At 42.7% G+C, this 16,272-nt stretch overlaps 1 protein-coding gene across 2 annotated transcripts in view; it reads left to right on the top strand.

Annotated features, from left to right (window-relative positions):
- Positions 1-16,272, top strand: part of LOC306983244 (uncharacterized protein) — a 39,971-nt gene that overhangs the window by 6,092 nt on the left and 17,607 nt on the right. For both annotated transcript variants that reach the window (XM_079583448.1, XM_079583449.1), the window contains exon 2: positions 1,140-1,521. In XM_079583448.1, coding sequence (XP_079439574.1) covers positions 1,488-1,521 — 34 coding nt within the window. In that variant the 5' untranslated portion in view covers positions 1,140-1,487. The remainder of the gene's footprint in view (positions 1-1,139; positions 1,522-16,272) is intronic.

The raw sequence follows: 16,272 nt of genomic DNA, 5'->3' as shown, positions 1-16,272 counted from the left end.
GCACTTGCGTCAATATTCCTTTATATCCGTGGGACTCGCGTTGTGTATTCACCATCCATAAATCCATAATTCCGCTTAATGCTTTGCGTCATCAATATACGCCTTTGTTACTGTAAGAGGTTAGCGACCCCTGGCGGTGAAAAATTCTACATATTGCACCTTAAGTCCCTTTGTAATGGACACATATGTTTTATTAATTATTTTCTTTCTTTAAGTGGTTTTCTTTACCTTCATTTGATACTTATCATTCACACACTGCTCTAAGTGCTGCATGAGTCCTCATAATCTGTTTGTTAGATTAGTTCAGATGAAATAAAAGAAGATAGGGATGAATTCCAGCATTCAAGAGTGATTCTTAGTTAACACTGCGCAGATAACACACCGCTACAACACCCAAAACAGAATTTCATTCCAAGTATGTAAAATTCCAGGAAATTCTGCGTTAACACTAATTCCGTGTTAATTTGCCAATTCCACGATTCCGTGAATAGTTACAAAATTAGTCTATGTGTGGGAAACACTGCAGGCTAAATGCCAAAAGCGTGATCGATCACCAAAAGTCACGTGACATGCACTTGGAAGACAAAAGTTAGTTATTATATATATTTAGTAAATAATATTTAGGAAAAATACAGCTTTCAATAGTTGTTTGTGTACTCTGTAGGCTACTAATTAATTACTATTTAATCTAATGTCAAAACATAATGTTTTGTGACATAAGCTGAAGAGCTGGGCCTGGGCATCAGGGGGCGGGGCGCTTTCGGTTTGAAATGAGAGCATCACAGTTCGTACCGTAGGTGGTGAATCGCGTTTTTTCGGTTCGGTTTGAATATCGTTACACCCCTAATGATGTAAGGTATACACTATCTTATTGGTTAACTCAATGTAACTCCTCTCATATTCTTGCTGTATCTTCTGAGACAAAGATGCTAATAAACTTGAGAGATACCTTTTCTCCCTCAGCGCTGGGTTTGGTATTGTTCATTCAATCTAGCGGTAACTAAAGTGTTTATTTCTGTTTATGCTTTCAACTGTTTTTCTTACCATTTTTTATATTTGGAAGAATTTACATTATTATATTCTGATGTCCATGAGCATAAAAACAAACTCAGTAACTTATCTATTTTTGATTTTGGCAGATCAACTCCTCACAGTACAGTTCATTATCAGTGAAGCTCCTCCCACAACATTTACATCATCAGTGAAGCTCCTCCCACTGCAATCACATCATCAGTGAAGCTCCTCCCACAACATTCACATCATCAGTAAAACTCCTCCCACTGCAATCACATCATCAGTGAAACTCCTCCCACTGCAATCACATCATCAGTGAAGCTCCTCCCACAGTAATTCAGCAATAAATGCTGTAAATCCCCATCAGCTACAAGTGAAGACGAGCATGAAAACATCAGGAAGAGCTGAAATCTGCAGAGACTGAGTTTATTAAAGAGGACAGTGAGAACACGAGTGATCCAGAACCCTGCAGAATGAAACACACTGAAGATCCTGAAGAACAAAGAGGTTGGTGTTTATTCTTCATTCATTCATGATGCTGAACAACATTCATGTTAGAAACATTCAAGCACTTCATCACATTTAGATAAACAGTTAAACTATGACATGGCTGCAAAAGTTTATTTTTTAAAGGGGTCATGACATGGGTTTTTTTATTTTATTATTATGTTCCCTTAGGTGCAATTATAGTATTACTATAGTATTTTTTACAAAAAACTTTTAAAATTTAGTGATTTATGACCTTTTCCCACCCTGTTTCTCATCCTCTGATTCACACAGTCTGTTTTGGGGGTGTTTCCCCTTTAAGAGTTCAGTGTTAACGCCCACTGTTATGATTGGCTAACGTCAGTGCCTATGCATCAATTATTAACGCCCCCAGCCAGAAGATTTGCGGATTCGGCGTATTTAAAAAGTAGTTTAACGTTTTAAACACATTACTTACAGTTTGCGTCGTCGTTGTTGAGCCCAGAATAGTCGGCACAAACTTATCTTAGAGCAACAGTTTTCTGGCAAAGCCAGCATCATTTTGGGATTTGTTCTCAAAACAGTCATCCTTCAAATGTAAAGAACAAACGCTTAAACTAACACTGCTGTGACTGAGACGTCCGCAAAAAATAAAGTGCATCCATTTTTCCCTGACGACTGGCGGCATCGTAATTTCCCTGTACACAGACCCACTCGCTGTCCGTCGACTGAACACTTGTGAGGCGCGCGGCGCGCGGGCGCGACAATGATACGAAATGAGCGTAGTGGTCTTGCGCTTAAAGCGTAGTTGTCTGGTTCTGGAGGCGGTCACATGCAAACGCTGGTACGTCACTTCGTACCGTGACGTCACTTCTTACCATGGATCCAGAACGAGCTGTATTTAGAGCTTGATTAAATAAATGATTCGTTTATAATGGGGAGGACGTCTTAAGCTATGAAACTTGCAGGACGTTTTAATGGTACAAAGACCTCTTATATACCAAAAGATCAAGGCAAATTTGGTTTCTCATGTCATGACCCCTTTAACAAATGGTCATTAAAGGGAGGTTTCATATTTGTCAACATCAGGTCAAACTAGACTAAAACTAAAGTTTTACTTTACATTTATTTTATATATGGTTTTACAATTTGTAACAATGTTACCAGAATTTTGACCTGCTTTTTGTGCATATTTTTACAAACATGTATAACAAATAATAATCATTCCAAAATGTACAAATTTACAATCTACTCTGTTTTACTGCAAACATTTGTGTTCTTTCTTGCTGTGAAATTCATTTGATCTTTTGTGTAGCAAAACCCCAGCCAGACAATGGTGAAGCGTACTGATGTTTCCAGAAGCTTTTATTTATGTTCAGCCGTCAGCCTTGTTTTGAAACACAAATATACCTCTCTTTTCTTACACCATTCCTTCATGAGACACCATAAGAGCTACAGGACAGATAAATAACATAAAATTAGCTCTTATAAACATAAACATTACCCGAAGGCCACATTAACCGTACAAATAGCAAAAACCTTCTCTGTCAGTAATTAACAATGCTAAAAGGCTTATGTTAGCATGACTTCACATTGAAACACAAGTGATAACAATACAGTTAAACTCTTCTTCACAGTTGAATAGATTAATCTAAGTATTACTGTACATAAACATTAAACAAATCAAACGCATAATACCTTGTTCCCATTCCAGCTAGGTGCTTAATTTTCCTTTTCATTTATACGGTTTCAGAGCGACATGTGATCTTCCTCCTTCTGTGCGTGCGTCTCACCAAACTAATTCCCCCTTTTTGATGCGAAATTAACGTTCCACTAGGAGGTGCCAAAATAAAGGACTCATAATATTAACGGAGGAAACTAATAAAATAAAGCTCTGGAGTGATTATCTTATTTACACTTTCCTTAAAGTTGGTAAACAGTTAGTTACACTCCCACCAATCATGAGTGAATAATGCAACGGTACACAGTCTGCATTAGGCACGAATGATTTTAACTGAAAATTGCCTTCCCTGAGCCTTTATAAGAACAGACAACCTGTGCTAAAGTTGGAAACTTAACTAGAACTATGTAATATTATGCACTATGGAGGGAGGGAGCAGATTTAGCTAGTCTCCAGCAGCAGAACAAGCTTCTGGACTGGGCGCTCATCTTCGGACACCTTGTGAAGACGCTCCCCTTTCTTGCCAAGCTTACTGTCACCAAGCTGGATTATAACTCTCCGTGCCAGTCCATCTTTGTCAGTAGTGGTTTCTGAAACTCTACCAAATCTCCACTCGTTCCTGTGCACATCCTCTCCTTTCATGATTACAATATCTCAAACTTGTAAATTTCTTCTTGGTGCATGCCAGCGCTGTCTGAGAGCTATGTTGGCAAGGTATTCCTTTCGCCAGCGACTCCAAAACTGTTCTGCGAGGTATTGAACATGTCTCCACCTTTTCCTGCCATACACATCTTCTCTGACGAATTCACCTGGGGGAGGTAAGGCCTGGACAAATTTCATTGTTAGAAGATGATTGGGGTGAGTGGTTCGAGGCTATGGGGGTCACTGAGGTTGTCAACAGTCAGAGGACAACAGTTGACTATAACCATAGCCTCATAGAAAAAGGCCTGTAGCGTAGTATCATTTAGTCTACCAGAGGAAAGGGCAAGAGTGGACCTTAGAACGCTTCTCACTGTCCTTATTTGTCTTTCCCACACCCCTCCTGCATGGCTAGAATGGGGTGCGTTCAAGTCGCACTGCTTCTCTGCAAGAAATACAGCCAGACGGTCTGCATCGACTTCCTTTAGAGCTTCTCTGAGCTCATTTTTGGCTCTGACGAAATTGCTTCCTTGATCAGACTTGATCTGACGAACAGCACCACGTATGGCGATGAAACATCGAAGGGCATTTATGAAGACGGCTGTCGCGGTTAAGAAATGTCCCTTGCGGTTATTATGGGTGCTCAATAGCGTGATATGCGGTATTACCGCCGTTTTTTTTTTTTTTCGCAAACCTAATTTATCCTGATTTTACTGTATACAAAGCTCTATTGTTGAGTTATTATGTAGCATATATTGTTACTTTTTAACTGACAGAGAGACACGTTTAAAAAATTTTTTGTTTATTGTTAGATGCCAAACAGCAACAAGAACATGCCTTTTCCAATAAAAAAATAAATGAAAGAAATCAGTTCTTAAGTATCACATGAAAACAAGCAATAAGAAAATGGCTTTTTCTAATTTGAAAAATGAAAGAATTCTACATGTAAACAACGTGTAGGCCTAAGTGAACAATATTCCCTGCGGCACTGAAAACCCTTTCCGACGGTGTGCTCGTTGCACAAATACACATGTATTGCGCGCGACTTTGGACAGCAGCGGAAATCTAGACTGATTATCGCGCCACCAGGATAGTGAATTCGCGTTGGAGTCGATGCACTCCTCATGCAGATAGCGTGTGAACTCTCTTGGGTATGGGCGCGGAGGTTGTCCGTGACTTCAGCAGGTCTCCAAGGTCTTTTTCTTTGCTGCAGGTGGCACCACCGCTTGCCCTTCGTCTCCAACCACTGACGCACTGGGAGCACTCCCTTCGTCCTCCACTCCCAGCATCTCTTCGAAGAGTGTGGATTTTGTCTCTGTGTCATTGTTATGATTGCCCCTATATCGAGGATCTAAAAAACATGCCTTTGCCAAAAGTTGCAGCTGGTTCATACTTCCCCTATAGAACACTACACATTTTGTGCTTTATGTCCGATGTTAAGGTGGTATCCTCGTTTGATGGTTTAAGCATATCTTCTGTCAGGAGTATCAGGACGGGTTTGACTGAAGACACTTTAACGCAGCTCTTGCCAGACAGCAGATCCGTAAACTCAGCCGCGGGTTTCAGTGCTGCGTTCACGGACTCAAGGACAGCAATGTCCTACCAGCTTGGATTTAGATGGTGGTGTCTCCGGTCATCCAAAACTCTTCTGATAGCCAGGATTTGCTCCAAAACCCTTTCCACCATTTTCTGTTTGGTTCCCCATCTCGTAGCGCAGTCCTGAAGAAAGTATTAGCCGTTAAATCATTGAATAGAAATTAGCCAATGACAACATCTAGGTAGGCTACTAATTAGCCTACCAAAATAAATTATAGACTAGGCTACATTTTAAATTATTTATTCGTTTCAATATAATTGTACTAAACAAAAAAATACATTAAAATTATTCCTACTGCAAAAGAATGCATATAGGCTATTCATTAGGCTAAATGTGTACAGACAGATATATGGACGTTAAATTGAGCTGAAGTTAACCTAAATATTTTTTCTTCAATATATCTTAGCCTTTGAAATAATTTTCGTTTTAAAATATTTATTTTAAATGAAAAATAAATTTTATCCAGCAACAGACAAGTATGCTATTGTAACAGTTAATTTTTATAATTTTATTATTATTATTTTTATTAATAACAATCAATAAGTTAACAAATTGTTTAAAATTGATAACTTACCAGTATGAGGCCATAATGAGGAATTTGAAGTTCCACTTGTGCTTTCGCTAGATCTCTTCTCTTCAACCAGCTCTGAGAAAATGTACTGACCAATGTGTGACACAGGTCCATTGCTCGGGCTGTGCGGTCCTTGACGGTTGTGTAAATGTAAATTGTAAATTGTAAATTGTGAGCAAAGCAGTTCAGCCACGGCCAGTTCAACTTTTTGACTGCTGCAACGATGTTGGCCCTGTTGTCTGTAGTAAAATTTTGTTGCTCTCCTTGTTGAGCCGGTGAGTATTAAATGTTCAGTCCAAGAAGCCATTCATCCATTGCTCGCCTTATTGCTGTACTAAAGACTGTTTAATAATGGGTTAATACTCACTGTCCTGCATAAATGTCCGTGAGTGTGGCTGTATTTGACCATTACACCGAATCCGTGAGACCGCTCTACAAAGTAGGTCAGGCGCGAGGTGTGAGGCGTGAGGATGCAGCTTGATGGGTTAATGCTGACACCTTGTGGCGAAGTAGCAGAAGCTGTAGCCGGTGCCGTGAAGACCCTCCGTGGCCCGTCGTAGACAACAAGTCGTCGGTATCGATGCGGGTCAAGCTCTTACTGTAGCAAAACCCCAGCCAGACAATAGTGAAGCGTACTGATCAGGGCTGTGAATCTTTGGATAGACAGCGAATCGATTCGATTCACGATTCATATGTTTTCGATTCGATTCAAGAACGATTTTTGCTAATTCAGAACGATTCGATTCGAGCCGATTCACATTAAAATATGATGTGATTCGATTAATTCGATTCTTCATTTTTTTATATACATTTATAGGATTATTTAAATGCTTCCCCCAATGGGTCTTAGTGAGGGTGTGAATTACACAGCAGCCTTCGGGTGGTGGGGGGCTGGGGGGGTCAACATTTTGTTCATTGTTAACGTTAGTTCATGTTAGTTTTAATGAATCTATTACTATAAAAAAAAATATTTCAATAGCCTATACATTAGCATTTGTAGAAATGTATATAAGCCAAGATTTAAAAAGGTTTTAAAAGTACTGTATTGTTAGTTCATGCTAACTATTGTGTAGGATAGTTTTAATGGATACACAACCGTAAAGTGTTCCTGGTATACATCCTTCCATGGCGAGACTAAAAATAGCATGAACTTTCCTAACTAAACCTTAAGTAACTTTTCCTTATGGAATAGTAAGAATGAAAAGCCCTCTTTGTTCTCTTTATACTGAACATTTTCCTTATGATTCTGAAAGAAAACGCGCCGGGTGTCTACTTTTGCTATAGCCTATTAACGATTACGAACGCAACTTTAATGCGCATCTGATTGATAGATCAACCACGCGCTCTTATTTCTGTGTTATTAATGTTGTAGTTATTTCAGCTGTTTCCTTCGTACATTCAGTTTAACGACATTAAGTTCAATTTAATTTATTATTCATGATTCATGGGAATCGTGGGTATGCATTTTAGACGCCTATTATGCCATTGCTCTTTCCATGTAATAAATGCGCGCCCTTGAATAAGTGGGGTTTTACTTTACCTGCTCAGGACGGGTAATTTCAATGGTATGACCCATTTCCGTAAAACTTCATTATCTTATCTTAAAGAAAATAACGACGTTTCCACGTAATGAAAGCGTTTTATTTCATAGTGCTCACGCAATGACATGCCAACTTTATCAATGGCTTGAGCGGTTTGACTCAAGACTGTTCGATAGAAAACTGTCATCTGCTCACGTGAACACCAGTCTGCTGTCCTGAGGAGAGCTCAAACATGGACTGCTCAAAAATCTGTAGATGAGAGCTATATGTGGGACCGAGCTTGAGCGAAATCCAGTGAAAGATGGTAATAGGGATGGGAATTGATAAGGATTTAACGATTCCGATTCCATTATCGATATTGCTTATCGATCCGATTCCTTATCGATTCTCTTATCGATTCTCATTGGGTGAGGGAATAAGAACAAATTTGTTTGTTTGTATTAACTCGCTTTAATATCTGATCAGAAGACACAGCACAGAGCACATATACACAAATTATGTGTAGCAACCTCAGAACAAACCTAAAAGTAGGTGAGCTACTTCTCAAAGGAAAGTCCAGGAACCTATAGCCGCAGTGTTTCTCAACCAGTATGCCATGGCACGCTAGTGTGTGCCTTGAAAGATTATCAAGAAGAGTGCCTTAGTGCCTTCGCATTCATTGGTCCAGACAAAAAAACAAAACAAAAATTATGTAGCAACATTGAAAATGACAGATGCGTATTCAAATTAATAAATTGTGATTCTCTAGAATACTTCATTAAATGGTCTGAAAAGACAAGACATTTTGGTGGCTCCCCGTAGAACCCAGCCCCCAACATTCCAACACACACACACACACACACACAGAGACATGTAATGTGACACCCCCACCTCAGACAGAGGAAAGGACTGTGACCATAGTCACTCTTAAATGTAATAAATATATCCCCTTTTGTGTTAAGATGTGTTTATAAACCATAGGAAAGCATATATATGTCCTAGTGTAACATTAATCGCACTTTAAATGTCTATACTAATGCATAATAATATACCTTTGTATTCCTATTAATGTTAATATGATGTGTTTCGTATCTTTGTAATTCTCTAAATCTAACGGAGTCGAATTCCGATAGCAGAATGCAGTAACGTACATTGTTTTACACATTTCATATTTCTGGGGCCGAAAAAGTTTAAGTCAAACGCTTTGGTAATCCGAGCAAGAGGGATGTTCCCAGCGGACAAAGGAACATTCTCCCGCTCTTGAATCACTGAAGGTGATTGGACAATCCACCAGAAGGCGGCGTTACCCATACATTCCTTAAAACCCAAACGCTCTCCCTTCTGCTCTCTCTCTCGCGTCCTGCCTTCGTCTGCTCATCATGTGAAATCTTCGGACCTGAACTCCTTCAGGAGTTCCCTCCTTTTATTTGCTTTATCTCAGTCTTTTGTTTAATTTTCAAATTCCACTGTGTTCGTTTCCACCTACGAGTCAAACGAACGAAGCCTGAATTCCTTCAGCAACTTCCCTTCCAAAGAGGCGCCTTCTTCAAACTCCCGCGAACAGCTTGCTCTGGCAACAAGCACGCGCGCCTCAGCACGAGCGCGCGCACTCTGCTCCGAGAACACGTGCAGGCTGGACACAGCTCGTGCACACAAACGAACCTTTTGCAAGTATATCAAACTCTAACGGGTTTTAATGTTTTAAGGTGTTTCGATTGATGGCTCTCTCAATGGTCTGTGATGTTTGCTGTTCTATGGTCACACGTGACCATTTTCTCTCTCTCTCTGTCCCGCAATCAAATCGAGCGCGGGCCCCAGAGCACTCTCTCCCTCGCTCCCTCTCTCTCTGTTCCGCATTCAAATCGAGCGCGCCCCGGCCCTCGATCTCATTCTCTCCCTCTTATTCTCTCTCTCAAACGCACGACCAAAACCCTCTGTAAATCGCTCCCCGCGCGTGCGAGGTGTGCGTTACTACTGCTAAATAGCACCAGCTTAAAGCAGAATAATCTCTCTCTCTCTCTTTATCTCTCTCATCTGTTATTCGTCTTGTTTGTCCACATGTAAGATATGTACAAACTATAATCAATATGTGTAATCCGTTATATTCTGTAGTTTGCATTTATTAAAACAATATATTCAAGACTGTGTCTGTGAAAAAACGCTCGTAAAACCACAAATGTCAATGAGATTAAAAGATCCAAGAGCTGCCAGAGCTCTTATTATTTACTAGTTTTAATTCTATAAACACAGGAAAATTAATGTTCACGGCCAGAAAATTAATGTTTCTTGGAGTTTATAAGAAAGGATAATTTTATTGAGAAATTAATCACTTAATCTGACGGTTGGTCGCCGGACGAACAACGATTTGATAATTACATTAATTTCCCTTAAAGATTATCTCATAATCGAAGTTAAGTAAGATTATTGATATATGAATGAGGAATTATAATTCGTTGTGATTGATTATTCATATATTCATATAATCCACCTTCACTTTCGACAATTTAATGTAACTGAAATATGCAAAATATTAATCATATTCATGATTAGTTATTAAAATTCCCTATGGATCATTTGAGCTGATTCATCCGGACCCAGAGTCCTAAGGTATAAGGTCTACATTATTTGGTGGAGAATGCGGGCAATCTCAAACTTTGTGTTTTACGAGCAAATCAGTTTCGTCTATATTGTGTATTAATGTAATGCGCGCGCTCCAGCGAGACGCGAGAGCCCACGCGCTCCCATTGAGGAAACAAGCGCGCCCTAGTAAGGCAAAAACCACGCGCGCTCACCGAAGGACTGTTAGAAGGCACGAAGCCGATCTCAGTCAAAGCAAATTGACCCTGCTAGATATGTTTAACATTTTCAGCCCCTGTTAATTGCTAAAATAAACTTCGATGTATTATATTAATATTGTGTCGGTAAAGAGAACAGAATCTCTGTACATGTCTCGGACTGTACATTCTTAATATTGTGTTACCCACGCGCGCGCTCCAGCGAGAGTCCACGCGGTTCAGTGAGGAAACGCGCGCGCCCAAATGCGAACCCACGCGCGCTCACTGAAGAACTGACTGGCGCCGAGCCAGCTCAGCATATTAACAGACGCTGGAAGTGACAATACCGGTAAATGTCCTAGAGAAAAGAATCTCTGTTCAGCCTGTAATTAATATTGCTTTAGCCCGCTTGAAATCAAACGAGTTTCTTTGATCACGCGGTAGATTGGAACAGAGCGAGTCTCCTCCGTTTCGATAATAGGCCTAATAATAATATTAGATCGTTAAAATAACGATAACTCCTGGTCGAAAATTGGATTAGCTACCCATTTTGTAAACCTAAGACATTTTTAAATCATAAGTGCTATTGTGGTTAAATGTTTACGGGAACCCAACAACAGATGATAATTCCTGTTTTCCACATTTGAGTAATAAAGTGCAGTGAAGAAGTCCTGACACGTTCTCTCTTGTGCAGTATAGCACCCGAAGATCTGTAGAGATCTTGTTTCCTTTGTGATTTTATTGCAGAAAATCAGCACGTGACTGAGCTGAACGCTCTGAGCTCTTTAGAGTCAAAATTTAAAATTGGTTGTAATTCCGCGGACTAAACACCAGAGGTCCTTTTAGGTGTTCAAGTCTCAAAATACGCGCCCCAACGACGTCACCCTGCGTGAGCACCGCCTCCCACTGACGTCAGCCTGCATGAGCGCGACTACGCCATCTCGTGGCCGTTTCAGATAATGCTCTCATACTGCTAAATTCAAGTGTTCTATGATGAATAGTGAATTAGCTTATGTCTAAATTCTCAATAATTATTGGCATTTCCAGCTTTGCTCGTGCGAATATTATTTTGTGTTAGACAATTTTCCTGCTTGTGACTGGTACATTTACTTTGAGTTTGGTTCAAACAAGAGGTGAATTAAAACTTAAATTAAATCCCAGCCCAGCCATTGAGAGCCCATAGAGGGAAGTCCGCCACCCAGTGGCCGCCTCCCGCTAAAGCGGTTCATTCAACTCGCTTCTCTGTTTCCAATTCTGTGTGAATTGCTTTATTTCTGTTTTCTCGTCTGATTATTTTATAATAATTACTGATACTTTAATGCATCTAAGTTATTATTCGATATCATTCTGAGTTCTCAATTCCCTCACACGCTTATCTAAATTCGAGTTAAATCAGATTTAAATTTTGGATTTAAATCTTGTTTGGCTGGCAGCCACTGTCATCCACTAGAAGGAAACAGCGCCACCGCGTGGCCTTGTGGATACTAAGTCGGTGCCACTCTTTTTCCCCTTTCACTCTTTTGAAGTGTGTACTTATTTCATCTTTCCCTTCTGATTATTTCATAGTAATTACTGATGCTTTAACGTCATCTGGATTATTATAAAATATCACTCTGATTTTTACATTTCTGCACAGGCTTATTTAAATTTGAATCTAAAACCAGTTTGAATTTAATTTGAATGAGTTTGTCTGTCCAACCAGGTTGACCACTGAAAAGAGATACGCCCCCTTGTGGGACAAACCCACTACTGCGGCCTGTCTCTTCTTCTGGGGTCATCCTGTCTTTCCATTATTTTATTTTATAAATAAATTTTTTTTTTTCTCAAAAAAAAAAAATTATTATTAAATTTTTTTTTTATTCCTAATTTTCTTATCTCTTTTAGGTTAGGTTATTCTGATAATCACCAACATTATCATAATTCCCTTTTTTGTTTTATCATTATTTCAAAGCCTTTGCCTTTATTTCTACATACATAATTACTAAACTTGGTTTAAACAAGAAAGCCTTAATTGACTTTAACTTTCACCTGTTTACCCCTTTTTGTGTGTTTATGTGTAGTTCTCCCTAGGGCGCTGTGGTGATTTGACGGTCATCTCTGGTTGGTTTCCAGCGAGCGGGGTCACCTGGCCGTCACGACCGACACCGGCCGTGCGTGAGTCTCGGACTCTTCTGTCTCTTACCATTGGGGCGGCACGCAACTGCTACATCAGCAATTTAGCACTCCAAGGGTAAAGTCAACCACGCCAGCTGACACACAAGGCAATTTCGGGACAATTACCTGAACCAGGGCCTGCTGCAGGGGCCGGGTTCCAGGGAAAACCCAATTTTGTCGTGCTGTCTGGCAGTTGACACCTTGGTGTTGCCAGGTTGTGTTTAAGGTCGCAAGTTGTTTGAGAAGGTCGCACCGTGGTACACAGAGTAACAGAGGGCCCGGGTCCACTGTGGTCGAGTGTTTGGGACCGTCAAGAAGGTTGACCGCGCCGCCGGCTCCCTCCTGAGTGACCTCATTTCACCCCAGGCAGACTAAATAAGGTAAAACCCATACACTTAGTATAAGCCACAGAATATTAGATATTCCCCGGTCATTTAAGTGTTTGGCCCCTATCCTTTTCTCCAAGCCTCACCATCTTCCTAGGTTTTCTACCCCGATAGCCCCCACTCACCTGTAGGCCCTATCGTAAACTCTGGCAGTGGTAATAGGCTTAGGCCTCCTTATTCTCTCTGACACATACCGTGTTACTATTGTTTGATTTTATTTCACTTTGATCTGTTCTATCCTTTGTTCTGTTGTGATTTGTTTCTTTCATTTCACCTAGAAACAGTAACCTGAGAGAGCCATCAAGGAAACTAAGTAGTGGAGTGACCACCAGCAGCCGGGGCCACCACGTGACCCGCCAGGCTACTGCTCGTCACAACCCCTAGTGCAGGTCCTCAGACGACCCAAGTTAATTGGCTCCGTGAACTGTCTAACTGTTGGCATCAGTTAGCCCCAAAATTCTCATAAACGGCATAGCCGTATGATCATAGCTCGTCAACCTTAAAACGAACTTGCATTGGTCTCTTTTTGTGTGTGTGTTCTGTGTTCTCTCTCGCCTACAGTGTGCCAAGGTCACGGCCGTCCAGTATGGCTGCCCAGTGGGACGAACTCGAGTTGTGGTTGAGAGCCATGACGACCGACTTCCTGCCCGGAGACGCCGCTGACACAGAGCCCCGGAGCCGGGAACAGCTGGACACCGACCTGGTCGAACTGATGACCCACGATCCGACACAGAGCTACAGCTACAAGGACTGGGCCAAAATCGTCGGAAGCCTCGCACACAAACTCGTCGCCCAGGCACGGCTCAGCGAAAGGAGCCACATCAACCTGGAGCAGGAAGCAGCAGCGCTAAAGCTTCAAGCAGAGGAGGCCCGGAGGAACCAGGCCCACACCCAAAGTCATCTTGACCAGCTTCTTCTCCAGACCGAGAAAGAGGACGCCACAGATCCAGAGCTACAGAAAGAAGTAGAAAGACTTCGAAAGGCCCTGCAAGATCTTCGCCTCGACACAGACCAAAGAGAACAGTCGGAGAAAGAAACCCGTAAAGAACTCGACGAAAGACTCCAACAAAGTGACGCTCTCTTCGAGAGAGTAAAGACTGAACTAAGAGACAAAAACGCTAAAGCCACAGCCTGTGAAAAACACTTACAGGTGGCCAGAGCTGAAATCCATGAGCTTACTCTGCAGAGACATGATCTCAGAGACGAACTTGACATTGTTCACAGAGAACTGAGACATTCTTACAGACTTAATAGTGACCGGGTAGGGGAAACACACACCACAAAGTTTCCCCTGACCAGCTGGTACGCACCTTTCAGCCAACAACCCAGGGCTGAAAAGGGGGGCGAAAGCCCATTGTTCCAGACATCACCAGCCAGCCAACAAAAACCCCTGTCAGCAGAAAGGGGGGGGCCCTCACAGAGAACACTCACCGCTAATCGCGGCACGGCTCCCAAAGCTGACGGGGGCGGAGCTGAAACGGGTCAGAATCCCCTCCAGACGGATTGGGCCCCCAGCCACAGCCCTTCCCCCACAGACTTTGACAAGTTGGCCAGAAACATCCCCACGTTCACTCCAAACCTTGCAGGAGGCCATGATGTACATGCTTACCTTCAAGACATTGACTTTCACCTGCAAACTGTCGCCAACGTGACAGCTTGGGACAAGTTTTACCTGCTCAGAATTACGTCTAGCCGTGACGTGCGCAGCTTCCTAGACCGTCAACCAGAGACTGTCAAAAGGGACTACCAGCAGCTGCGACAAGCTTTGATCCGTGAATTCTCCGATCCAGAGTCAGATCAGGGGTTCATCGCCGCCATGGACATCAAACAGGCCCGACCTGAACACCCACAGACCTACTACGGCCGACTCCGACACGCCTACTTCGGAGCACGAAACATGCCCGGTATGGAAGAAGATGTCAACTTCAGGACGCTGTTCCTCCGAAATCTGCATCCCACAGTGAGTCATCACTTAGGCGTTCTGGCCTGTCCACGTAGCATGTCCACTCAACAGCTACGTGACTTGGTCCACAAAGCTTACACCAAGCAAAAGACTATTTCAAAAAAGACTGTAAAAGACCCCACAATCGACTCTGTCTCTGAGCACTGCTCAGAGCTAGACACAGAGGGTGCCCAACAGCACCACAGTCACAGACTTTACCACAGAGAGTCAAGACCGTTCCAAGCCAGCAAAGGGCAGCACAACCGTGACGGTGCTCATCCAAAGCATCGGAGCGAGCGCTCTAAGAGGTTCTGGGACCAGCATCACCCGCCGTCCAGAACTCCAAGCCCAGAAAGCCGGCCCTGGAACCCCTCTCGACATGCTACTGGTAAGCCCAAGCCTCATCGCACACCAGAAAAACACAGTGCAGCCACGTCGGAGACAGCAGAGATCGTGAGGATGCTGAAAGAGTTTCTTCACAAGAAACATCGCAAGAGAGACAAGGACGAACCAGACATCTTATGTCTAAGCATAAGAACTGAAACCAACACCCTGTCTGACTGCCATCTGCCTGAGCCAAGCACCACGAACACTGCTCGTCCCCCACAGACTACGGGGCTAGCTGTCACACCACAAAGTGACAGCTCCACTCCAGCACCACAGCTGACAGCTGCACACCCTACACGAAACAGCACAACACATCACACCTGGGACCAACATCACAAAGTCCCAGGAAGTGCTGTTCCGGCTAGCTGCCCCCGCAGCAAGCCACACGCCCCTCCCGGGGACAACCCACCAGACATTGTTATCAAATCGCAACCCATGAACTTTGCTGTTACATCACCAAATAGCAGCTCCACTCACTCACTCATTGTTGCATCACAAACTGACAACACCTACCATTCACTCCGGCTGACAACAACAGCCCCGGTGCCACAGTTTCTGGGAAACCTCCTTGAAAGGGGGGTGACCAGGAAACCCTACCTAGCCTGCACTTTGGAGAAGGAAGTGAAACTTGAAGCCTTGATAGACACAGGAGCAGACCTCACTGTGATCTCATCTCAACTTTTCAAAAGACTCAAAGTCAAAGCTAAGAGACAGAATCGAACTCTTGAATCCCACACTTGTGAGCTAAATGTGCATTCATACAGCCAAAATAGCATCCGGCTCGAACAGCTAACTCTAATCCACCTGTCAATAGGTTTTATGTCGCTGACTCACCCTGTGTACGTTTCACCAATGAACACTCATCCACTCATCATTGGCAAAGACCTGCTGGATCGTTTCGAGCCCTTACTGGACTTCAAAAAGCGAACTCTTTGGGCCCAAGTGCCAGAACCTCTCCCCATCCAGTCACACAGGCCACCCGAGCCAGACTGTCAGATCACAGAGGTCACGAGACTTTCCACAGAGCCAGACTGTCAGGTCACACAGTTCATGGGAACTCCCACAGCCAGTCACAACGACACAGACTTAGCAACAGGTCAAGTTTCAAGTTCGCTACCCTGCACCTTCCAGCCCACAAAAGA

Source organism: Phoxinus phoxinus (assembly GCF_949152265.1).
Source record: "Phoxinus phoxinus genome assembly, chromosome: 1".
In the NCBI taxonomy this organism is placed as follows: domain Eukaryota; kingdom Metazoa; phylum Chordata; class Actinopteri; order Cypriniformes; family Leuciscidae; genus Phoxinus; species Phoxinus phoxinus.
Note: the sequence above shows the minus strand (reverse complement) of the source record. Positions and strands in the feature narration are given on the sequence as shown.